A 25,345-nucleotide genomic window follows, 5' to 3' on the forward strand; every position below is an offset into this window, starting at 1 on the left:
TTATTATCTTTCTCTCTTTATCTTTGGCAAGTCCCTATCTGTTATGATCAGGGAAAGAAAACAGGAAAAGAAAAAAGATTAAAAAGTAAGCACAGATATGCATGTTTATCTGTTTCCCAACTTATTTAAATTGGTAGAAATGCCTTGCAATGGAACACACAAATATGATAAAACAAAATGTCAATAAATGATTGTATATACAACTTATCTATGGATTATGCTAGATGTAAGACAACATGCCAAAAACAGGTAGGTGATTCAGAAATAAATAAAATATGGTCACTTCTCTGAAAAATCTTGCAGCCCAATGGAATACATGATGAAAATATAAATCACACAAAATATTAGAGGAAAAGAGAAAGTGATCACCTATTCCCAGAGTCACTAGGAATAGATTACAAAAGGTGCTTCTACTTTGCCCCAGGAGAAGTAACAGAATGATGGACAAAATTCATGGTGCCCAGTCTTATCTTCATCTCTTAGAATTAGCATTTTACAGTGCACTTCAAGTATATTAATATGCTTCCTGGATACTTACTATATAATTTAGAAAGCTGTGCAATTTTTTTTTTTCCTTCTTCAAGTTAGGATCCCTTGGGGATATGCAAATGTTACACAGATTGGTGACAGTCTGAGATTTACAGGAAAGGAGGGAATCTGATATTCCCATAAAGGACTAAGTAAGTGTTTTGGCTTCTCTCTTTTAGCCCCTCATCACCTTGGACAGCAGCATTTCCTTCACATTCCTAGCAGAGGGAACTAATACCATCACTGTCCAGGTGGCTGCTGGGAATGCCCTCATCCAAGACACAAAAGATATTGCTGTTCACGGTAAGCCCTGTGATGCCCCTTTCTGCCCAGTGATCCCCTCCAGCCACCCGAGTGGCATTCACTGACTGCTTTGGAAGTTGCCTAGGCCATGGGGAAATTATGTAGGTCCACAAAAGGTATCTAAAGGTACTTCTTTACTTGTCCTTGAATAGATACTGAGATTGTTAGAGAAATAGGTACAGATAAGCATTGTTTGTCTTCTGTGATATGTCTGCATCACAACCTGATGTCTCATTAGACAGGGATAAACCATAAGTTGAAGCTCAGCACTGAGCTTAAAAGACTATCATCAAAGCATTTTGATCTGTTGAACCACCAAGGTATCTTTAACACACGTGTAGCATCCATTCTTTGTGAGGTGCGAATCAGTGATTTCAAAAGCTGGAGGAGTTACAGTACCTGCTCTTGAGGAACTCATAGCTTAGGTACTGAGATGAACTATACATAACTGATGTGTTTTGTTTGTTGCTAGAGACTAACATCTTTCACTGCAAAGGATAAGAATAAGGCTAAGAATATAAGGATAAAACAAGGCAGGAGAGTGGTAAACAGAATCACCATTCTGTTCTCTATCCTGGAGGACCATTCTTAAGTTAATTTTCAATCAAACTGTGCTTCTACCACCATTCAGTGAACCTCCCTTAGACCCTAGAAACAGCCACTATAGGAAAAAAAAAAAGCTTAGAAGAAAACCCTAGAAAACAGGGTTTTCTGGAAAATTATACTAAGGTATATGATCCTTTGACTCAGTTTATATCTTCCACTTCACCCCAGATGAGTGCCTTTTCCTACAACTCTGCAAACTTGAGGTTCAGGCTCTCTTATTGGGCACCTGGAAGACTTTAAACATTTTTGTTGGAGTGCAGCTGGGAGTTTGGGGTTTGTAGATATAAACTATTACATTTTGAAGGGATAGACAATAAGGTCCTACTGTATAGCATAGGGAACTATATCCAGTCTCCTAGGATAAACCATAATGGAAAATATAAAAAAGAATGTATATATGTATAAAACTGGGTCATTTTGCTGTATAGCATAAATGAGCACAGCATTGTAAATCAACCATACTTCAACTGAAAAATTAAAATACAGAAGTACACAGATCGTGTTTCAGCTTCATGAATTACCACAAAGTGGACAGACCTGTGTATCTACCAATCAGATCAAGACACCAAATGTTACCCACACCTAGATACAGCATTTTGACCTATTTTCTAACCCCTGAGGCATTTTCTAGCAGTATCGATGGAACAACGGGAAACACAAGAAAAAGCTCCATTCTAACCTAGCTCAATTTATTAATGCTTAATTGTTGCCTCTGCATGATACTACCTGTAGCAGCAGAAGTCTCCTTTTCCTCGAGTTTCATAATTATCTTGCATTGAGGTACCACTTCACACCAGCCAGAATGGCTGCGATCCAAAAGTCTGCAAGCAATAAATGCTGGAGAGGGTGTGGAGAAAAGGGAACCTTCGTACACTGTTGGTGGGAATGCAAACTAGTACAGCCACTATGGAGAACAGTATGGAGATTCCTTAAAAAATTGCAAATAGAACTACCTTATGACCCAGCAATCCCACTGCTGGGCATACACACCGAGGAAACCAGAATTGAAAGAGACACATGTACCCCAGTGTTCATCGCAGCACTGTTTATAATAGCCAGGACATGGAAACAACCTAGATGTCCATCAGCAGATGAATGGATAAGAAAGCTGTGGTACGTATACACTATGGAGTATTACTTAGCCATTAAAAAGAATACATTTGAATCAGTTCTAATGAGATGGATGAAACTGGAGCTGATTATATAGAGTGAAGTAAGCCAGAAAGAAAAACACCAATACAGTATACTAACGCATATATATGGAATTTAGAAAGATGGTAATGATGACCCTGTATGCGAGACAGCAAAAGAGACACAGATGTGTAGAGCGGACTTTTGGACTGTGAGGGAGACGGAGAGGGTGGGATGATTTGGGAGAATGGCATTGAAACATGTATACTATCATGTAAGAAACAAATCGCCAGTCTACGTTCGATGCAGGATACAGGATGCTTGAGGCTGGTGCACAGGGATGATCCAGAGAGATGATATGGGGTGGGAAGTGGGAGGGGGGTTCATGTTTAGGAACTCATGTACACTTGTGGCAGATTCATGTCAATGTATGGCAAAACCAATACAGTATTGTAAAGTAAAATAAAGTAAAAATAAAAATTAAAAAAAACCAGAAATTCTTAAGTTAAAAAAAAAAAGTGGTAGGAGCACAAACCTACCTCCAGTAGGTGACTTCCAGTCACCAAATCCCACTTCATTTAGAAGCCAAGAGACAGGCTGAAAAGACAGAATTAGAGATGAGGGCACATGGAAGCCCTTTTCCTAAAGCACAAAGATGGTGCTTTAGGAAAACACCTTATCACATCCTCTCTCAGCCTCACTCACACATGCTCTCTCCTTGCAGAATACTTCCAGTCCCAGCTCTTATCTTTCTCTCCTAATCTGGATTACCACAATCCTGACATTCCAGAGTGGAGGCAAGATATTGCCAATGTGATCAAGCGGGCTTTGGTGAAAGTAAGTTGACTTTACCTTTGCTTAAATCTTCATGAATAAAGAACCAGACGGTGTGGTCCCGGAGGCATTTTCATGGATTCAGACCACCATTCTACAGTTAAATAAAGATTATTGCTCTGTAAAAAGAGAGAGAAGGGTAGAGGAAATGAAGGATGGAAAAGAAAGATGGAGAGATTCAGAAGAGAGAGAGAGAGAGAGAATCAGTCCCATGTTTGAGGATGAGAAATTGGCACCATCTTTCTCCTACATTTTTCTAAGACAGGAGATTGACCCCTTTAATAAAATGATTGATGGACCACTGCTTAAGTATATACTAATGTCATTCACTCGTTTGGCCCATGAAAGTTTAGAGAGTTTTTGTTTGTTGTTTTTGTTGTTTTTTTTTTTTTTTTAAATTGTGTTTTAATTGAAGGATAATTGCTTTACAGACTTTTGTTGTTTTCTGTCAAACCTAAATATGAATCAGCCGTAGGTATACATATATCCTCTCCCTTTTGTTGTTGTTTTTTAACCAGACAGACTTCAAGATTTCCACTGACCATATGTCGCAGTCAGAAGGTGACAAGCTAGGAACTAGGGCATGCCAGCAGACTCTAGGGTGATAGTTAGCACCAAGCCTGGCACGCTGCAGTCTGTGGGGTCACAGCGAGTCAGACATGACTTGGCAACTGAACGACAACAGCATATTTTCCTTAGAGCAAGTTGAAATGGTTTTGTTAACCATTTGCTCAGACCTAGGTGCTAGAGTATGATGATGGGTAAAACATGGTCAATTCAAATTTAAGTCTAATGTGCAACTAGGTGTATGAGAGAGACATGACCAGCATTTCAAAGGAGCATGGAGAAAAGTGCAATTCACTCTATCCAGAAAAGTTCAGGCTTGACACATATTCATGATCCAGTAAATACTTGTGAACTAGTAGAATAGTCTTTGGAGGGAATACTTGAACTCCATTTTAAAGGATAAACAGTAGTTAACAGAGAGAGGATGATGACTCTCAGGTACAATGAAAGAATGTGCAAAGCCATGGTCTATGGTAAGTACAGCATATTTGATAAGTGGCAGTTTATTTTAGCCAATCTATAAGTTATAAGGGCAGGTGTGACTGATGTTATGCTGGGATGGATTGATCATTTTGTGAAAGGGCTGAGCAGCTAAAAGGGGTTTTGCATACATCCTGTAGGTTCTGGGAAGTGTGAAATGTGTTCTTTCTTTATTATTTAGGTAAAAAAAAAAACCAACTTTATTTATTTATTTAGCTAACAAAGCAAGAGATTTTATTGGGAAGTGGTGCCTGGGTGGAGAGCAGTAGGGTAAGGGAACTCAGGAGAACTGCTCTGCCACATGGCTCACAGTTTCGGGTTTTATTGTGATGAGATTAGTGGCTTTGTATTTCAGACACCCAATCTTGTGGTAATACAGAGGATGGTCTCTAGAGGTGGGAAGTGAATAGGGTAGGGGATGATTTCACAGGAGATGACCTGTTAAAAGACTACTGCGTTTGTCTAAACCAGGTGTAATAATAAAATCCTGAAAAGGAAAGATCCAAAGGCTAACTTAACCTGCTGAGAAATAGAACTGGTGACTAATAAAATGTAGTGTGAATGAGAAGGAAGGAGAAGCTTTCTGATTATAAGAGTAGGAAGGAGAGGATTTTCCTTGCCATTGATCAAGATGGCAACTGTGTAGGAGAAACATACTTGGGGAGCAATGATGATTTGGTCTTTTATATGAGTTTGGAGTATCTGAGAAACAACTGGATAAAGATAACCAAGAAAGTTAAAGATATGATTGGAAATCAAGTGAGGTTTTTGTAGGAGGTAGTGAGGCTGGAACTGAGGCCATGGAGGTCTTTAAGTCTGCCCCTACCCCCAAGCCACCCTGAGAGGGAGAGGGGGCAGGGCAGAGATGGATGCTGATGCTCTCCAAGGTAAAGGAGAAAGATCCAGGGAAGGACACAGAAAAGAAGCTGCCAGAGAGGAAAAATAGATAAAAGATAATAATATAAGAGCATTCCTGTGAGGAGCTGTCTATAAGAACCATACTTCATATCTGTTTACAAAAACTTGTTCAAAGAGAGGGATGAAAATGAAATTGATCTGTATGCCTTTGACTATGAGACATCCAGGATTGTGCTGGATTTGCATGATTGGAGTTAGGTCCTTCCACATTCCCTAGCTGAGTGATGCACCCTGCGGCCACTCTTCCCTGGACACGGGGTCACACCTGCCGTGACACTCCTGGGTTTTTCCATTTTCTCCATTGGCTGATTATCTGACCTCAGTCTGTTCTCTGAGAATTACCTCCCCTGCCTAGTTAGAATAAATCCATCTTGCCTCCCAGTAGGGAACTGAGTTCAGTTCAGTCGCTCAGTTGTGTCCAACTCTCTACGACCCCATGAATCGCAGCACACCAGGCCTCCCTGTCCATCACCAACTCCTGGAGTTCATTCAGACTCACGTCCATTAAGTCAGTGATGCCATCCAGCGATTTCATCCTCTGTCATCCTCTTCTCCTCCTGTCCCCAATCCCTCCCAGCATCAGAGTTTTTTCCAATGAGTCAACTCTTCGCATGAGGTGGCCAAAGTACTGGAGTTTCAGCTTTAGCATCATTCCTTCCAAAGAAATCCTGGGGTTGATCTCCAGAATGGACTGGTTGGATCTCCTTGCTGTCCAAGGGACTCTCAAGAGTCTTCTCCAACACCACAGTTCAAAAGCATCAATTCTTTGGCTCTCAGCCTTCTTCACAGTCCAACTCTCACATCCATACATGACCACAGGAAAAACCATAGCCTTGACTAGACGGACCTTAGCCAGCAAAGTAATGTCTCTGCTTTTGAATATGCTATCTAGGTTGGTCATAACTTTTCTTCCAAGGAGTAAGCGTCTTTTAATTTCATGGCTGGAGTCATCATCTGCAGTGATTTTGGAGCCCCCAAAAATAAAGTCTGACACTGTTTCCACTGTTTCCCCATCTATTTCCCATGGAGTGATGGGACCAGATGCCATGATCTTCGTTTTCTGAATGTTGAGCTTTAAGCCAACTTTTTCACTCTCCAATTTAACTTTCATCAAGAGGCTTTTTAGTTTCTCTTCACTTTCTGCCATAAGGGTGTTGTCATCTGCATATCTGAGGTTGTTGATATTTCTCCTGGCAATCTTGATTCCAGTTTGTGCTTCTTCCAATCCAGCGTTTCTCATGATGTACTCTGCATATAAGTTAAATAAGCAGGGTGACAATATAGAGCCTTGACGTACTCCTTTTCCTATTTGGAACCAGTCTGTTGTTCCATGTCCAGTTCTAACTGTTGCTTCCTGACCTGCATACAGATTTCTCAATATTTCTCAACAATTTCTCAATACCAGATCACCTGACTGGCAGGTGGTCAGGTGGTCTGGTATTCCCATCTCCTTCAGAATTTTCCACAGTTTATTGTGATCCACACAGTCAAAGGCTTTGGCATAGTCAATAAAGCAGAAATAGATGTTTTTCTGGAACTCTCTTGCTTTTTCCATGATCCAGCGGATGTTGGCAATTTGATCTCTGGTTCCTCTGCCTTTTCTAAATCCAGCTTGAATATCTGGAAGTTCACAGTTCATGTATTGTTGAAGCCTGGCTTGGAGAATTTTGAGCATTGCTTTACTAGCGTGTGAGATGAGTGCAATTGTGCGGTAGTTTGAGCATTCTTTGACATTGCCTTTCTTTGAGATTGGAATGAAAACTGACCTTTTCCAGTCCTGTGGCCACTGCTGAGTTTTCCAAATTTACTGGCATATTGAGTGCAGCACTTTCACAGCATCATCTTTCAGGATTTAAAACAGCTCAACTGGAACTCCATCACCTCCACTAGCTTTGTTCATAGTGATGCTTTCTAAGGCCCACTTGACTTCACATTCCAGGATGTCTGGCTCTAGATGAATGATCACATCATCGTGATTATCTGGGTCGTGAATATCTTTTTTGTACAGTTCTTCTGTGTATTCTTGCCACCTCTTCTTAATATCTTCTGCTTGTATTAGGTCCATACCATTTCTGTCCTTTATCGAGCCCATCTTTGCATGAAATGTTCCCTTGTTATCTCTAATTTTCTTGAAGAGATCTCTAGTCTTTCCCATTCTGTTCTTTTCCTCTATTTCTTTGCATTGATCACTGAAGAAGGCTTTCTTATCTCTTCTTGCTATTCTTTGGAACTCTGCATTCAGATGCTTACATCTTTCCTTTTCTCCTTTGCTTTTCGCCTCTCTTCTTTTCACCGCTATTTGTAAGGCCTCCCCAGATAGCCATTTTGCTTCTTTGCATTTCTTTTCCATGGGGATGGTCTTGATCCCTGTCTCCTGTGCAATGTCACAAACCTCATTCCATAATTCATCAGGCACTCTACTTATCAGATCTAGTCCCTTAAATCTATTTCTCACTTTCACTGTATAGTCATAAGGTATTTGATTTATGTCATACCTGAATGGTCCCTACTTTCTTCAATTTAAGTCTGAATTTGGTAATAAGGAGTTCATGATCTGAGCCACAGTCAGCTCCTGGTCTTGTTTTTGTTGACTGTATAGTGCTTCTCCATCTTTGGCTGCAAAGAATATAATCAATCTGATTTCAGTGTTGACCATCTGGTGATGTCCATATGAAGAGTCTTCTCTTGTGTTGTTGGAAGAGGGTGTTTGGTATGATCAGTGCATTCTCTTGGCAAAACTCTGTTAGTCTTTGCCCTGCTTCATTATGCATTCCAAGGCCAAATTTGCCTGTTACTCCAGGTGCTTCTTGACTTCCTACTTTTGCATTCCATTCCCTATAATGAAAAGGACATCTTTTTTGGGTGTTAGTTCTAAAAGGTCTTGTAGGTCTTCATAGAACCATTCAACTTCAGCTTCTTCAGCGTTACTGGTTGGGGCATAGACTTGGATTACTGTGATATTGAATGGTTTGCCTTGGAAATGAACAGAGATCATTCTGTCGTTTTTGAGATTGCATCCAAGTACTGCATTTTGGACTCTCTTGTTTACCATGATGGCTACTCCATTTCTTCTGAGGGATTCCTGCCCGCAGTAGTAGATATGATGGTCATCTGAGTTAAATTCACCCATTCCAGTCCATTTTAGTTCGCTGATTCCTAGAATGTCAATGTTCACTCTTGTCATCTCTTGTCTGACCACTTTCAATTTGCCTTAATTCATGAACCTGACATTCCAGGTTGCAATGCAATATTGCTCTTTGCAGCATTGGACATTGCTTCTATCACCAGTCACATCCACAGCTGGGTATTGTTTTTGCTTTGGCTCCATCCCTTCATTCTTTCTGGAGTTATTTCTCCACTGATCTCCAGTAGTGTGTTGGGTACCTACTGACCTGGGGAGTTCCTCTTTCAGTGTCCTATCATTTTGCCTTTTCATAATGTTCATGGAATTCTCCAGGCAAGAATACTGAAGTGGTTTGCCATTCCCTTCTCCAATGGACCACATTCTATCAGACCTCTCCACCATGACCCGCCCGTTTTGGGTTGCCCCGCGGGCATGGCTTAGTTTCATTGAGTTAGACAAGGCTGTGGTTCTAGTGTGATTAGATTGACTGGTTTTCTGTGTGTATGGTTTCAGTGTGTCTGCCGTCTGATGCCCTCTTGCAACACCTACCATCTTACTTGGGTTTCTCTTACCTTGGGCATGGGGTATCTCTTCACACCTGCTCCAGCAAAGTGCAGCCGCTGCTCCTAATTAGCACGAACTGAGGCATCTGGCAAAACATCCTCGAGCTCCCTGGAGATGACTCCCAGCTTTGGGGGGCTTTCCAGGCTTCTGACTGCCACTCACTAGTTCTCTGAAGGTTGGCACTCTCTCTCTCTTTCCTTCGTCACATCCCTGAGAGTTAACACCATCTCTAGTTCCAAATACGAACCAGAGCTGAGCTAATGGGAGACAGCCCCTCCACTCATATTCAGTCCAGTGTCTATTTATTCTTTCCTCACTGTCAGGCATCATTTGGAACAGTGAGGTAGCCATAGAGACCACCCCCCTCTCCTCCGAATATCTTGGCAGACGTAAACTAAGACCCTATTAAAGAAAAGACTGTATCAGATAAGCATACCTTACTGTGGGCATGATCTAAATTCCTTTCGTGGAAATCTGAAGTGCTAGGAGCCAGAGGCTGACTTAGAACAGGTCATTGAAGGTGAGATAGTCAGGGGAGACTTCTAGAAGGAGATGGGAATTTCTGCCAAGTCAAAAACTGTATTTACATATGTGTATATCATATTTGAATTGACAAAAGATTAGTTCTGGATAAAAGACTTTCAGGAGACACATAGGAAAGAATAGGACTACTCTTTACAGGGAAAAATTCAGAGTTTTATTTTCCTGCGGATTTTACCTTCAGATGGAAGCTTACATTTAGTTTTTATCAAAAAGCAATATAATCCTTTTACTCAACCCTCAGGAATAGAAAAATTCATTTAAAATTTCAGCATCTTAACTCAACTTTTAGTGTCTTATTCGTCATATGTATACGTTTTTATTTTTTTAGAGTTGTAGCCAAGGAAATGTAAAGAACTAGATCAGAAAGAATACAGCTCTCATTAAGCGTTTTTCCATGTTGTCTCACTGTGCTAATTATCATCTTTATGGTAGCATAACCATTATTTACTTAACTCTTTCGAATATTTAATATTTTCCCATTTATTGTATATTATAAGTAATGTCATGAGTGTTTCCTCCTCCAAATGGCCTTTCCTATATTTTGGATTATTTCTTTAAGACAAACACTCCAAATTACAGTTTCTGAATGAAGGGTCTGAATATGTTTATGACTTTACAGTAAGCCTGTTGAAAAATAAATTGGCAACATGTATCAGTTTTTAGTGCTGCCAGCAATAGTTGAGGAAACCTCTTAATTGAAGCTGCACCAGTATTAGCTATTTTAACTTAATAAAAAATCCTGCTTTAGTAAGTGAAAACAAGAACTGTTTTGCTCTTTTTTAAATTTGCATTTTCCTGTGTTTGTTTTTAACTTCTTCTTCTTCATTTGCAGCCAGTCTGTTCATGTTTTAGCCAGAAGCTCTAGTCCTCTTGGTGTAGAAAAATGGAAAATACGGGAGGAGCTTTTGCCAATGTTGCCAGCAAATAATATTTTGCAGATCATTCATAGTAGTATTTTCGTTTCATGAAAGATGTATGGAAGAGCAGAGGAGGTAGAGAAACTAATTCTCTGCTTAGCAGTTATAGGGAAAGTAAAAGGAAAGCCTGAATGTGTATTGGAAACTGTGCCTTAAATGCTGTATTAAAAATGCATAGTCAATATCCTTGTTATTGACTTGGGGAAGGCTGGATCCTTCAGGACCCCACTCTTCAGTCAAAACGTCTTTGCAGGTAACCAGTGTCCCGGAAGACCAGATCCTAGTTGCTGTGCTGCCTGGCCTCCCCACTTCCGCAGAGCTCTTCATCCTTCCCCCCAAAAACTTGACGGAGAGGAGGAAAGGCAATGAAGGGGACCTGGAACAAGTAAGTGAGAGAAAACTTGGTTAGGACACTCTCCTGCACCACCCTCTAAGGGAATACAAAGTATTTCTAGCCCAAAAGGTAGATTGAACCCTTTCCTATTTGTCCACCAACCTGTCACTCATTGTCTGGCACCAGGGCTTTGGAGAGCAATCAGCTTTACCCAGAATAAACACAAACACTGGAGCATTCAGCCACACAGGAAAGTAAAGCACTCCTGAAATCATTCATTCCAACAGTTGCCATTCTTGCAACTTGCTCATATCTCCCAGCTAATGAGTTGTCCTGGCGAAAAGAGATGGGGGTGGGGTGGGGGATGAAGAGAAGAATTGGAGTTTCCCTGTCTATTTCTCAAAAATGTGCTTCCTGTCTTGAAAGATCCTGGTCAACAGAAGTCCTGCTTCTGGGAAGAAAGTGAACTGCTTTTAAACATGTGTCTTTGGAGAGAGATGGATTGCCTCATCTTGCTTTGACTAAGGAAGCAGCGTTCCCCAAAGGGATCATGATTTACTGTCTTTATCAAATGGCATATAGCTCTTATGATCTGCATACCTGCCTAGAAGTGAAGGTGGCAGTGGTCCCAAGTCTCCCTCTCTCTCTCCCTGTGCTTGCTGGGGTCTTACTTGACTGGGCTTTGCTTTACCTCCCCATGCCTTCCTGTGATGAGTTAGAAATAGAAATAAGTGAGAAAGAAGCTGCTAAAAACCAGCAGGAATCAAACACATTTGCTCCCTCTCGAATTAATCAATGTACAGACATCTTCCAAGTCCCTCTGCCACTCACCTAGCTGTCACCCCATCCCACGTTGGGCACAGTCCACCAAGGGCTGCACAGCTGCCATCATGGTCAGTTTCTCTGGAAATGAAGTGGATCCTTGCATTACAGGGCTGCATATTGAAATCGGCCAGATATAAATTCAGCTTCTTAATGCATACATCCCTTTTACAAGACCTCTTTATTCTGAAATAGCAAGTGGCATGTGTGAGCTATATTTGGAAGCTACACTATCCATCCATTTAGATAAATAGGTAATTACCGTGATGAATAGCGGCTGTGATATTAAGGCACGGACAGTGAGATAAGAGTTGGGACAACAGCCTCAGTCTGCCTCAGCTTTCATGTGGGAATTACACAGTGATTAAATTGATGTTATGGGTTCTGAAGCTTGCTGGGGAAAAGGAAAGAGGAAAAATCATCCCATAAAAAGGAGGCAGCTTCTGCTCTGATGTTTGCCTCCCATTGTCTCTAAAAGAGAAACAGCAGAGGAGTGGGCTGTGGCGTACATGCCTGCTTTAATCCTGGCAGGGGCCTCTATCCTGTGTGTGTTGCTTGTTCACATTAAAGAACTAATGGTGGGTTGACTTTCTTTCATTGGGACCCATAACACCTCTCTCTATGGAAAGTTATACAGGCTTGGATGAAAAGACACTGAACTGGGAGTTGAATGAAGCATCTATGTCTGTTGTCAACTCAAATTCCCTAGGTGACTGTGGACACACCTCTGTCTCACTCTCCTTTCCAGTAATAGCAAAAAATACCAACTTGTCCTTGGCTTCACAGGGCTCTAGGGGCTGGGAGATCCAAATGGATAAAAATGTTCCAATATGCTGTCCTCAGAATAGGTTATTATTTATTTATTTATTTGCCTGAAACCTGGTTTCTTTCTCCATGAGGGGGCACCATCACATGACATTACTTCCCATGCAGCTTCTCTCTCTTTTTTTTTTTTTTTTCCTCCAGATTGTAGAGACTCTGTTTAATGCTCTAAACCAAAACTTGGTCCAGTTTGAGCTGAAGCCAGGGGTTCAAGTCATTGTGTATGTCACACAGCTGACCTTAGGTAAGTGCCTGAAGGCATATGGGGTGGGGAGATGGGTATGGTGACCTGATATCCTGAAACAGAGGCGATGGTTACCAAATACCTTCCGATAAATGCTCATAAATGGCTTTGTGTAGATGGCAAGGAAAGATTAATTACATCTTTCTTGAGGTCTCTGGTTAGGGTGGCAAGAAGACATGTTTAGAAGTGGCTTTGCTATTGAATTCCTGGAGGAACTTCAGGAAAACCTGCAATTTCTTTGGGCCTTGACTTTATTATCTTTCTTATGTATAACAGTTTAGTTCTCAATCTCCCTTAATTTCTACAGTTATCTGATTCAATGAATTTTGATTGGGAGACCAGATCAAATAACTTTAAAACTCCCTTCAATTTATAATGTTTAAATCTAAGTGAAAAGAGGGACTAGCTCTGGGTGGTTGATTTATGAAAGAAATTCTAAAAAGGCATGGCCCATTGAACACCCACCTTTGGCTCTCTGGAAAAGCCTATTTGCTAACTGTTTCTAATTAATGAAAGCTTTTCAGATGTAGAGGTTCCACATGTGCCCATCCAGCCACGTTTTACCAGAATTGACTAGAGGAAGAAATGGAAACACTCTATTACCTATAATCATATTGACAAGCACTCAGGTGTCTAAGAAAAGGAACATTCATACCCTATTCCTGCTCCCCTTAGCTGAGTACAATTTACAGCAGGAACAGCAGGCTTTCCCAGGCAGAGCAAGGAGTTTACTTTCCCTAAGAAGCTGTGATCAGGGTACCATCCTCACTGAAGCCAAGCTTCCTCTGCCCAGATAGCGTGCAGGGCAATCGGAGGCTGTAAATAAGGTTGGAGACCAGCTGGCCTCATTCTCCAATGGAGACTCCCCCCAGCTAATAGCTTCTGAATGAGCAAGTCTGTTCTTTCCTCCTAGCTCCGCTGGTGGACTCTAGTGCTGGGCACAGCAGCTCAGCTGTGCTTATGCTCTTGTCAGTAGTGTTTGTCGGCCTGGCTGTGTTTTTGATCTACAAGTTTAAAAGGTATGTGCTGCCGTCACTCAATTTTACGCATGGGGCTAGGTTCCTGGGGGCTGATTCTTCCTGTAACTTATATTGCTAAACTCATCCCAAATATGTGATATTAACTTTCCCTGAAGCTGTATTTGGCCTTGGGAAAGAACAGGACATGTTTTAGGGTCAGAGAGTAAATAGACTTAATATGAATCTCTCCAGTCTATAATTATGTTGAATTGGGAAAATGAAGTGGCTTAGATGGTAAAGAATCTGCCTGCAATGGGGGAGACCTGGATTTGATCCCTGGGTCAGAAAGATACCTTGGAGAAGGGAATGGTAATCCACTTCAGTATTTTTGCCTGGAGAATTCCATGGACAGAGGAGCCTTGCAGGCATTGTCCTTGGGATCACAGAGTCGGACATGACTGAGTGACTGACATAACACTAGGAAAATGAGGGGTAGCCTATGAAGTCAGTTTCTTTTCTAGAAGAGAAGTTTGAGGGTTTTCAGACCTCATTTAAGTTTCTATAGTAGGATCTCAAGTATTTAGGAGATCTTTTTCTACAGCTTACCACTCATCTAAGGTGACTAAGTAGAGAAATGTCTGTGTGTGTGCTCAATTGTATCGGACTCTTTGCTACCCCAAGGGCTGTAACCTGTCAGGCTCCTCTATCCATGGAATTTTCCAGGCAAGAATATTGGAGTGGGTTGTATTTTCTCAGTTCAGTTGTGTTCAGTCGCTCAGTCGTGTCCAATTCTTTGAACTGCAGCAGGACAGGCCTCTCTGTCCATCACCACCTCCCGGAGCTTACTCAAACTCATGCCCATTGAGTCAGTGATGCCATCCAACCATCTCATCCTCTGTTGTCCCCTTCTCCTCCTACCCTCAATCTTTCCCAGCATCAAGGTCTTTTCAAATGAGTCAGCTCTTTGCATCAGGTGGCCAAAGTATTGAGTTTCAGCTTGAATGTCAGCCCTTCCAATGAATATTTAGGACTGATTTCCTTTAGGGTGGACTGGTTGGATCTCTTTGCAATCCAAGGGACTCTCAAGAGTCTTCTCTAACACCACAGTTCAAAAGCATAAATTCTTCAGCACTCAGCTTTCTTTATAGTCCAACTCTCACATCTATACATGACTACTGGAAAAACCATAGCCTTGACTAGATGGACCTTTGTTGATGAAGTAATATCTCTGCCTTTTAATATGCTATCTAGGTTGGTCATAACTTCTCTTCCAAGGAGCATGTTTTACTTTCATGGCTGCAGTCACCATCTGCAGTGATTTTGGAGCCCCCCAAAATAAAGTCTGACACTGTTTCCACTGTTTCCCCATCTATTTGCCATGAAGTGATGGGACCAGATGCCATGATCTTCGTTTTCTGAATGTTGAGCTTTAAGCCAACTTTTTCACTCTCCTCTTTCACTTTCATCAAGAGGCTTTTGGGTTCCTCTTCACTTTCTGCCATAAGGGTGGTGTCATCTGCAAATCTGAGGTTATTGATATTTCTCCCAGCAAACTTGATTCCAGCTTGTGTTTCTTCCAGTCCAGCGTTTCTCATGAGGTACTCTGCATATGAGTTAAATGAGCATGGTGACAATATACAGCCTTGACATACTCCTTTTCCGCTTGGGAATCAATCTGTTGTTCTATGTCCAGTTCTAACTGTTGCTTCCTGACCTGCATACAGATTTCTCAAGAGGCAGGTCAGGTGGTCTGGTATCCCCATCTCTTGAAGAATTTTCCACAGTTAATTGTGATCCACACAGTCAAAGGCTTTGATGTAGTCAATAAAGCAGATATAGATGTTTTTCTGGAATTCTCTTGCTTTTTTGATGATCCAACAGATGTTGGCAATTTGATCTCTGGTTCCTCTGCCTTTTCTAAATCCAGCTTGAATATCTGGAAGTTCACAGTTCATGTATTGTTGAAGCGTGGCTTGGAGAATTTTGAGCATTGCTTTACTAGCGTGTGAGATGAGTGCAATTATGCAGTAGTTTGAACATTCTTTGGCATTGCCTTTCTTAGGGATTGGAATAAAAACTGACCTTTTCCAGTCCTGTGGCCACTGCTGAGTTTTCCAAATTTGCTGGCATATTGAGTGCAGTACTTTTACAGCATCATCTTTCAGGATTTGAAATAGCTCCACTGGAATTACACCATCTCCACTAGCTTTGTTCGTAGTGATGCTTTCTAAGGCCCACTTGACTTCACATTCCAGGATGTCTGGCTCTAGGTGAGTGATCACACCATCGTAATTATCTGGGTCATGAAGATCTTTTGTGTACAGTTCTTCTGTGTATTCTTGCCACCTCTTCTTAATATCTTCTGCTTCTGTTAGGTCCATACCATTTCTGTCCTTTATCGAGCCCATCTTTGCATGAAATGTTCCCTTGGTATCTCTAATTTTCTTGAAGAGATCTCTAGTCTTTCCCATTCTGTTGTTTTCTTCTGTTTCTTTGCACTGATCTCTGAGGAGGGCTTTCTCATCTCCCCTTGATATCCTTTTAACTCTGCATTCAGTTTGTATATCTTTCCTTTTCTCCTTTGCTTTTTGCTTCTCTTCTTTTCACAGCTATTTATAAGGCCTCCTCAGACAGCCATTTCACTTTTTTGCATTTCTTTTTCTTGGGGATGGTCTTGCTCCCCGTCTTCTGTATAATGTCACGAATCTCCGTCCATACTCCAGGGCATCTTCCTGGCCCAGGGATCGAACCCATGTTTCTTGGACCTCCTGCATTGGCAGGTGGATTCTTTACCACTGCCCCACTTCAGATGTTAAATAGAGAAAATATAGCTGAAATCTGATTACACACATACACATACATACTTGTATAGTGGTTATTATCAAGTATCTCTGTATAAATTTGCATGCAGAAGTATCCATTTTTAATCCTCCTCCCTATTTTCCCTGTTTCTAAAGGTAAATAGATCAGAAAAACCAAACCCCACATATATTCAAAATTTATTTTTGAAGACCAGAGGAGGGGTGATATAATAGGATACTCATTAAAAACATGAAATTGAAATCAATAATTCTGTACCATTATTTATATAATGTAATGCATCGACAAAGCATATACTGGTTAAGAGCATGAGCTCAAAATCAGACAGGCTCAGTTTTATTTTAGCGCTTGCAGCCTTAGGCAGTTGAATCTGCCTCTCTAACTAAGCCTTCATTTCCTCATATGTAAAATGGAAAAGCAATAATACTTTATAGGTTTGCTACATGTTTTCAAGGCAAAAATATCTATATCTAGTACATAATATGTACTAGATTTCATGATTTTTCACAAAAAATTTTATAATTTCATGATTTAAAAAAAAAATCCTGAAAGCTAAGCTATTTTGAATAACAGTATGCCTCCAGAAGGTGACTCTATGTCACAAACTGGCACATAGTAGGCTCATATGTATCAGTGGCATAGAAAGGTGCATCACAGGAAGTCTGTGTAAAGTAAAAGTATCATTATTTATTGTCAGATGAATTTTGAAACTATAGCTTTGGAATTTTTCTAAACTCTGAAGGTAATGCTTTTAGAAGAGATCAGCGGTAAACATGCTTCACTCTACCTTCCCTTCCTCCAGCCCCTGTCAGCTCCCTGCTAGTGGATTTCTCAGGCTTAAAAAATATATATAATAAGTTTTACTCAGTGTACATCTACACACTGGCCAACATCAGGAATCCTTCCACACTCTCCATTAGAAGGACAAAGTGGGGTTTACCGTCCTTCTCAGTATATAGACTAATGCTTGGGTCCATGTCCTCTTGGATCATGATGTGTCAACCCACCTACCATGTTCCATTTGAAGAAGGGAAAATCCTTCTTATCCAATTAGCAAAGATTCAATATATTAATAGAGATGGTCTGGTCAGAGCAATACCCATTTATGAAGATACTTCAGTTACATACAAAGCACAGTTTCATTCATTCAGAGATTTGGTTTGGGGGATGCCTGGTGGTTGCTGAGGCTTGAGGATCAGCTAAACCAGATTTATCACCTTCTGGCTCCTAGAACTCCATGTTTGCTGAGAACAGGGACCAGTAGAAGTCCTGCAAAGATTTATTTGTGTCAGGTGTCTCCAAATTAAGGCCAGAGGTATCCTGTGACTTAAGAAAACTTTCTCTTCTCTTGTGAGTGAAATGAAGTCGCTCAGTCGTGTCCGACTCTTTGTGACCCCATGGACTGTAGCCCACCAGGTTCCTCCATCCATGGGATTTTCCAAGCAAGAGTACTGGAGTGGGTTGCCATTTCCCTTCTCCAGAGGATCTTCCCGACCCAGGGATCAAACCTGGGTCTCCCACATTATAAGCAGACCCTTTACTGTCTGAGCCACCAGACAGCCAACTTATTAATGTAGCTATGTCTTAATGTGCAGACTTTAATACTTGAATCTATGCCAGGTAATAGCATTTCTGAATTATTAAGCCTCTGTAGAATAATTAAATACCAGCCAACCCTTTCTTAAATACCAGTCAACCCTTTCTATGTCCCTGGCAGTGAATTAGGATACAGGAAACAAATACTAGTTAAAATGGATAAACAATGAGTCAGTTAAGAGTAACCAATCATCAGTTAACTTTTCTTTTCTAGTCACTTTTCTGGAAGCTTTTCTTCCAGTGCCCAAACCTGTTGGCTGAGGTCCTATTGGATCTCCCTGTATTTCTTTGTTCTCCTTTCCCTCTCACTACCCACGTGGAACTCCAATGATGGCTATAGGGAGGGTACCTGGCCTGCCAGCAAGTAAAGGTCAGGTTCTTATCCATGGTTCCCAGAGTCTCCTTTGCTTCTTTCATTTCTGTCCAATAGAACTTTCTGCAATGATGAAAATTCTTCATGATCTCTACTGCCCAATGCAGTAGCCACTGGTATGGTGAAAAAATGGAATTTTCAGTTTTATTTAACTTTAATTAATTTAAAGTTAAATAGCTATAGCTGACTAGCAGACACTTGGACAGCATAGGCTAGGGGAAGTGTCATTCTCTTTCTGTTTCTAGATCACTCACAGGCTCTGTTTTCAGACCCCAAACTTTCTCTCTGCCATCTCCAACATTAATTCATTAAGCCAATAATTCATTCAGCAAACATTTATTGAATGTGTGCTCTGTACCAGGCATTGTCTACAATCTCAGCATCCTAAGTGGTCACTTAATAAAAGGGGAATTGAATTATTTAAAGGAATCTTGGAGATCATAGTAACTCTTTTCTCCTTCCTCTGTTAAGGGACTATATTTGATCTTATTCTTGGATAGTGACTGCTATTTTGTGATATCTTTGGCAATATAATAAAAAATCATTTTGTGATTTTCTGAAAATTCTGCCTAATACCACCTTCTTTCTAGACTGTAGATTTGTTTTTTTCTTATTGTCCAAGAAAACTTTTGAGTTGTTGTATTTTCTAGTCTTTTTTTTTTTTTTTCCAGTAAGGCTTTCATGATAGTGTGATGCCTACTCTGCTTCTTCTAAATTCTTCTCACAAGCTTCTAACACTTAATCATAGTTGGAACAAACAAATAAAAGCTGAAATTTATATAGATGATTTGGATTGATCCATCTTACTCCTCTTATTAAGATCCTCTTATTAAAACTTATATGAATGTATAGCTCAGGACGTGCCTCTAAACTTCATTTCCCACCTTTCTTTTCTGCAAAGTGGGATTTAGTCTTGACTTATAGTCTCAAAAGTCTTAGAGGTGGATGTGTTAAAAAATGAACAGCAATTTGAAAAAAAAAATTAAATGCTTCCAATTGTGACATAAAATTCATTCTCTTCCAACCATCTATTAAAAATATTGAAAAAAAGTGTGTTTTCAGAGAAGCAAATAAGGTAAGCAATCTTTATAAGGGCAAGTATATCCAAATTCTCACAGGTATCAAACATTAAAAAAGCAGGAAGGGGGAGACAGTGATCTCTGGCTGAAGCTCTGAAGTACCCAGACTTGTGTGATCAGGAGTGGTTTGACTGCCCCAGCACCTAATAAATATTACAGTTGATCCCAACATTTACGAGTAATATGTACTTTTATGATTAGAAGAAATCTCAGTCATTAGGCTGCGTTTCTATTTAGATAAGAAGAAAGTAAGGGCTAGCATGAAATTTTAATTACTCACATTAGGAGAGCCTGTGGTTTGCTGCCTCACACATAATCTATTCATTTAAGGTTCTTGTCAATTATATTAAGCTAGTTTAGACCAGTAGGAGTCAAGGGACACCTCCCTTAATGTATGGAAAGCAGCCATTAAAAACATGAAAATTGGATGTCAATGAAAGATAGAAACTGTCCATGTTTCAAACATATTTTGAGGGCTTTCCAAATTAGCTACAGAAGGCCTTATTAAATGCCCACATTCTACCTTGTTGTGGGGTTGAAGCAGGGAAGGGAACGTAGATGCTTAAAAATACAACTGGTTGGCACTAGGGCAATAGAGTGATTCTGCTTCACACTTTCACAGAATGTTCTGTATTCGGATGGGTGTCATATGCTTTGAGTTCTAATAACATCTATGCCAGTAATTAACTTCATGAAAATGTCTGAACTTCAGGCCAATTTCCCCACCATTTGTTGAGGTAAGACAGGGCTCTTCTATCTGTAAAATTCTAAGATAGAAGTGTGGTCTTTTTGTTAGAAGGCATAATAAATGAAAATAGAGCATTAGCTTTGAGGCCATCTATCTATTTATTCAACAAATACTCACTGAATATAAACCACATCCCAAGCATTATGTTAAGTGTATAGCATTGAAAATGGAAAATGTTGACCTTGCAGACATGGGGCTTCAGTGGGAGAGAAAGACAGAAAAGAAGTCCACACACATGGCCTATTCCATCACCCTAAACCAACACCCTATTCATTTCTTTCACAGACACCATCCTGTTATTACACATTTATGATGGGAGAGTTTGAGTGGTCAGGAGAGGCCTCTCAGTGTGGCCTATAAGCCAAATTCTGCCAGGCAAGAAAGACACTATCACAAAAAGACTAGAAGGTGTGTTACAGAGGGAACAGTTTATTCAAGGTCCCCTAGGTGGAGACGAGCCTGATGTATTAGAATCTTGAAACTCAAAGATTGGGTTTCAGACTAGCGGCATCACCCAGCTGGGAACTAGGCAGAAATGTAGAATTTCAACCCATCCTGTTCAGACCTCTAGAGCAACAAATGCATTTTAATAGGAACCTGGTGAGGCATAAGCACATTGAAGTTTAAGGAGTGTGGGATTAGAAGAAATCAAAGGAGGCTACAGACGTTGGTGCACAGTGGGTCAGGAAATGACAGAGATGAGCCAGGAGATAAGTACTCCTATAAGATTTCAGTCTTAAGCTTCCTGCTTCTTCAGACTCGAGTCTGTCTGCCTTGTTTACAAACCTACTACTTTGGTGTCTTTGAAGGAAGTTACTTCTCTTAATCCTTACCTTAGATAGCATCGCTGCCTCAATGGACATGAGTTTGAGCGAACTCTGGGAGATAGTGAAGGACAGGGAACCCTAGTGTGCTGCAGTCCATAGGGTTGCAAGGAGATGGACATGACTTAGTGACTGAACAGAGAAGAGCAATCCTTGCCTTAATCCTCTCCACAATCCTAAGAGAAAGCTATTATTATTCCTGTTGAACAGATGAGGAAACTGACTATGGAAGTATTTACGATACTTGGTCCATGGATGGTGTTCAGAAAATGGTAGCAGTGGCTATAAGTCTTTTATCTCCTCTCCTATTTATAAAGGAAACCAATGTGAGTTAATTAAATGGATGTAAACTTAGAAAAAGCTGCCTTTTCACTATGATGCCACCTCATAGTCTCAAAGTTCAGCTCCTCTATAAATGTAGTAACTGGTAAATATTTTAAGGGTTTTAATCCACAGCTGGTCAATAGTATTGCCCTTCTTTTTACACTTGCTGGTTTTGCCCCAGAAAAAGGTGAATTCCTTGGGGAGTTCTGTGGTTTGCAATTCCCCTGGGCATCTGGGTCCCTCCTTGTGTTCTTTGACTTCGTGAAGACAGTATCTGGGTGGCCTGCCCCTTTCCCTGACTTTGATCCTGTAGCTTCCTCCTCCCCGTTATCACCCAGGATTTCCAACTGTCTCAGTGTGGCACGCCCTGTGATTACAATCTGATTTTGCTCCTGTCCCATGTAGGAAAATACCCTGGATTAACATCTATGCTCAAGTCCAACACGACAAGGAGCAGGAGATGATTGGGTCAGTGAGCCAAAGTGAAAATGCCCCCAAAATCACACTCAGTGACTTCACCGAGCCCGAGGAACTGCTGGACAAAGAGCTGGACACCCGGGTCATAGGTATGTGTACTGGAATCCCCAAGCTCCTGATTCCTCTGTCTTCCAGACACTGAGTCAGCCAGCCCATGTAGCCTGTCCTTCAGGTAGAGTCTAGAGGGTGGGAAAACAAACAGTTGCCTCAGTGACATAAAACCTGACATAATCAGGTTTTAAAGTGTCTGCCTCCTCTGACAACATGAAATTGGCAGAACTTTTTCTCTTAAAAGTCGATCAAGATCCAAAGTGCTGGAGTCTGAGTAGGAGAGGGCTGAGGCCAACTATCCATTACTATTGGACTTTTCTTTTTTTCCTTTAAGGCAAAGATTATGCATCCTAATAATCACACAAATAGGGAGTCTGCCATCAGAGAGCCCTGCATTCATTTTCTTGCTCTGTCAATCTGCTAGTTCTGTGGTCTCTCATATGTGCCTCATATTCCTCATCTGTGAAATGGGAATAACATTACCTGCCTTGTAAGATTGTCGTGATCATAAAGTGGCGTATGTCATTAGCACAGTGCCTGCCACATAATAAGTGTTCAATTCCTATTGGCTAGTACTGTTGAGTCACAAGAGTATAAGATGGCAAGGTATTGATGCTACCTTGTGTGCTGGCATGGGAGAGGGCAAACATTAAACACAGATTAGATAGACCACCCAGCTGCCCTGCTTGATAAACACACAGCAAGGTGGCTTGGTATTGGACTTCCCTGGTGGCTCAGATGGTAAAGCTTCTGTCTACAATGCGGGAGACCTGGGTTCAATCCCTGGGTTGGGAAGATCCCTTGGGGAAGGAAATGGCAATCCACTCCAGTACTATTGCCTGTAAAATCCCACGGACAGAGGAGCCTGGTAGGCTACAGCCCATGGGGTCGCAAAGAGTCGGACACGACTGAGTGACTTCACATTCAAAGCAAAGATCCATCCTCCTGTGACATGCGCATCCTTACCTTCCTTTGTCTTCTCTCCCCTGCAGGAGGAATTGCCACCATTGCAAACAGTGAAAGCACAAAGGAGATCCCCAACTGCACTAGTGTTTAATACCAAGAAGCCGCGTGGTCAACCATCTTTCTGACTTTTTATTTTTGATGATTCCTATTACTCTTATTATGGAAAAATGAAAGTGTCTTTTTTACCTATTGTTTACCAAGGGCCCCATGAATAGCAGGCAGATGCTTAGCTTTGGGAGGCAAAGCATACTTAGCTGATTATGAGCCACGAAGAATAAATGGCTGTTTTTGTGCTAAGGGCAAAGGATGCATCTTCCCATGGCTTTCTCACTTCATTCTGCCATTTATAGTGCAAGAAATCTTGTTTCCCCCCGTGGTCTGTCTTTTTATTTTTTTAAGTTGGGTTGGTTTTCCACTAACCTCCCATCCTCTCCCTGCCCCGTACAACACCAAACCACCAATACCCGGCTCCTCCCTCCCAGCACACCCACCTAAAACAGAAACCATTTCCCAGTTAGATCTGCAGAAGGTAGGTTGGTGGGGAGTGAGCGCGGCTGCAGAAAGTACACACCTGTCAGAAGAGACCCTGCCTCATGCATGTCCATTGCGAGGCTGCAGATGGCTTATTGTATATAATTACAATGTAAATAGCTTTTTATTTCCTAAGAAATAATTTAATGTTTAGTAAAAAAGAAAACTGAAAAAAGAAAGATGCGTCTGTTGGCTTATGCACTCCGCTTCGGAGCTGACCCACCCCCAGGCCTGCTTGATGTGTTGGGTTCTGGATGCTCCCCAGTTGTCTGTCGCACTTAACTCTTGCATCTCTGTGTCCCTGCCATCACTGGTTTCTATTTCTATATATAAAGTGGGGGAGGGGGAGTACTTCTTTGAAACAAACAACTGGTAAAGGGAGGACAAGAGTGATATCGTAGAACATGTGAGTTTTTGGTCCCATTTGTGATGTGGAAGAAGTTGCAAGATGAAGTCCACTAGAGACTTCAGACTGAAACCCAGATGGGCAAACAAGGCTTCCCCTCCAGAAGAATGAGTTTGAGGATAGTTACCAGTCTGAGGTTTTCTCTAAAGAAGCCAGGCAATGGATCTAAAAAAAAATGGCATCCTGTTTTCTGGTTGGATTCCATGGAATTGTATAATGCTTACAGGGAATTCTCTGGCTATTCATAACTCATAAAAGTCCCTTGGGCACTAGGTTGAGTCCATGAGTGCCTCAGCCTGGGAGAAGTTAGAGGTGGGAAGGGAGCCAGCACCAGTGGAATCGTGTGACCGTGCAAACCCTGCAGGTAAATAGGGGTCTAGCCTTTAATGATCTTAGTCGAAGTTGATTTTAGCAAAGCTGTGCTACTTGCTTGTCAGATGTACACAACTTCCTTAAAGTCAAATGTCTGCCTTCAGTTCTCTTAAGATAGTTCTTGCATCTGGGGCGAGTAACTTTCAAAGCCAGTGTTCTCCCGCACCCCAGTCCCTTCACACATTTCACATGCCAGTTCTTTTTAGGAGGGTTGCTTGAAACCATGCTGTAGCGTTGTTTTATTTTGGACTCAGCTTGAGCACACTTGTTTTAAAGAAAAGGTATACTGTATATATATATATATGGGAGGAGAGGCTACATTTTGTACCTGTCCATTTTTGTGGGATATTGTTCACATCCTTCTCTGTGAGACATTGAGAGAATGTGACCTCGAGAAATTGGACTGGCTACAGCATAGAATTAGGACTATTTCTAAAGATCCTGCTTTTTCATTTCAAGGGTTAAATGGGGCAGACAATTGCAATACTTGTACTAAACACTGGAATACAAATGCATGAGTCATATCTATATATACAGTATATGTACATATACTGTTCTTGGTTTTATTGTTCCATTTGAATATTTCTACTGTAAAAAAAAAAGACAGTGGTTTTGAAATTGTTGAAAATAAATGTATTTTTGTACATCAAAGCTATATACCTGGCTGAGAGTTCTCTCTTTGGGCAGTTGTCTTGATCTATCGTATCAGTCAACTATTGCTGCAATAATTCTCCATGGGTAAAAGAATCTGACAGGTGTCTAAGAACAGATGTTGAGTCTTCAGGTTGGCTGTGATTTGGCTGAGCTCACTTGGGGTTGACCAGGCTCTCCTGAATGCACCCTTCAGTTGGTTCAACTCTGCTTATCATTCTGAGACTAGCTGCCCCCCGCAAGATGTTATTTTCATGGTAGATCACAGAATTCCAAGTGAGACCAGCAGCATATGCTATCCTCTAAGGCCTTGGCTCAAAATGGCCCCTCTATTACTGTCACTGACCTTCCATTAATTAAGGAAAACCGTACAGCCATGTTCAATATTAAGAGGCTAGGGAAATAGACACTGGTGTGAGGCATTACTGAAT

General features: G+C 41.1%; 1 protein-coding gene across 1 annotated transcript in view; it reads left to right on the forward strand.

Moving 5' to 3' along the window:
• SORCS3 (sortilin related VPS10 domain containing receptor 3) overlaps positions 1-24,918 on the forward strand; it is a 650,432-nt gene extending 625,514 nt beyond the window's left edge. Inside the window, exons 21-27 of the mRNA XM_069567050.1 lie at positions 708-831; positions 3,293-3,405; positions 10,769-10,900; positions 12,638-12,737; positions 13,651-13,756; positions 21,866-22,026; positions 22,981-24,918. Coding sequence (XP_069423151.1) covers positions 708-831; positions 3,293-3,405; positions 10,769-10,900; positions 12,638-12,737; positions 13,651-13,756; positions 21,866-22,026; positions 22,981-23,045 — 801 coding nt within the window. The 3' untranslated portion in view covers positions 23,046-24,918. The remainder of the gene's footprint in view (positions 1-707; positions 832-3,292; positions 3,406-10,768; positions 10,901-12,637; positions 12,738-13,650; positions 13,757-21,865; positions 22,027-22,980) is intronic.
• The last annotated feature ends 427 nt before the right edge of the window (positions 24,919-25,345 follow it).

The sequence above is a fragment of the Ovis canadensis genome, chromosome 22 (assembly GCF_042477335.2).
Source record: "Ovis canadensis isolate MfBH-ARS-UI-01 breed Bighorn chromosome 22, ARS-UI_OviCan_v2, whole genome shotgun sequence".
NCBI classification, from domain to species: domain Eukaryota; kingdom Metazoa; phylum Chordata; class Mammalia; order Artiodactyla; family Bovidae; genus Ovis; species Ovis canadensis.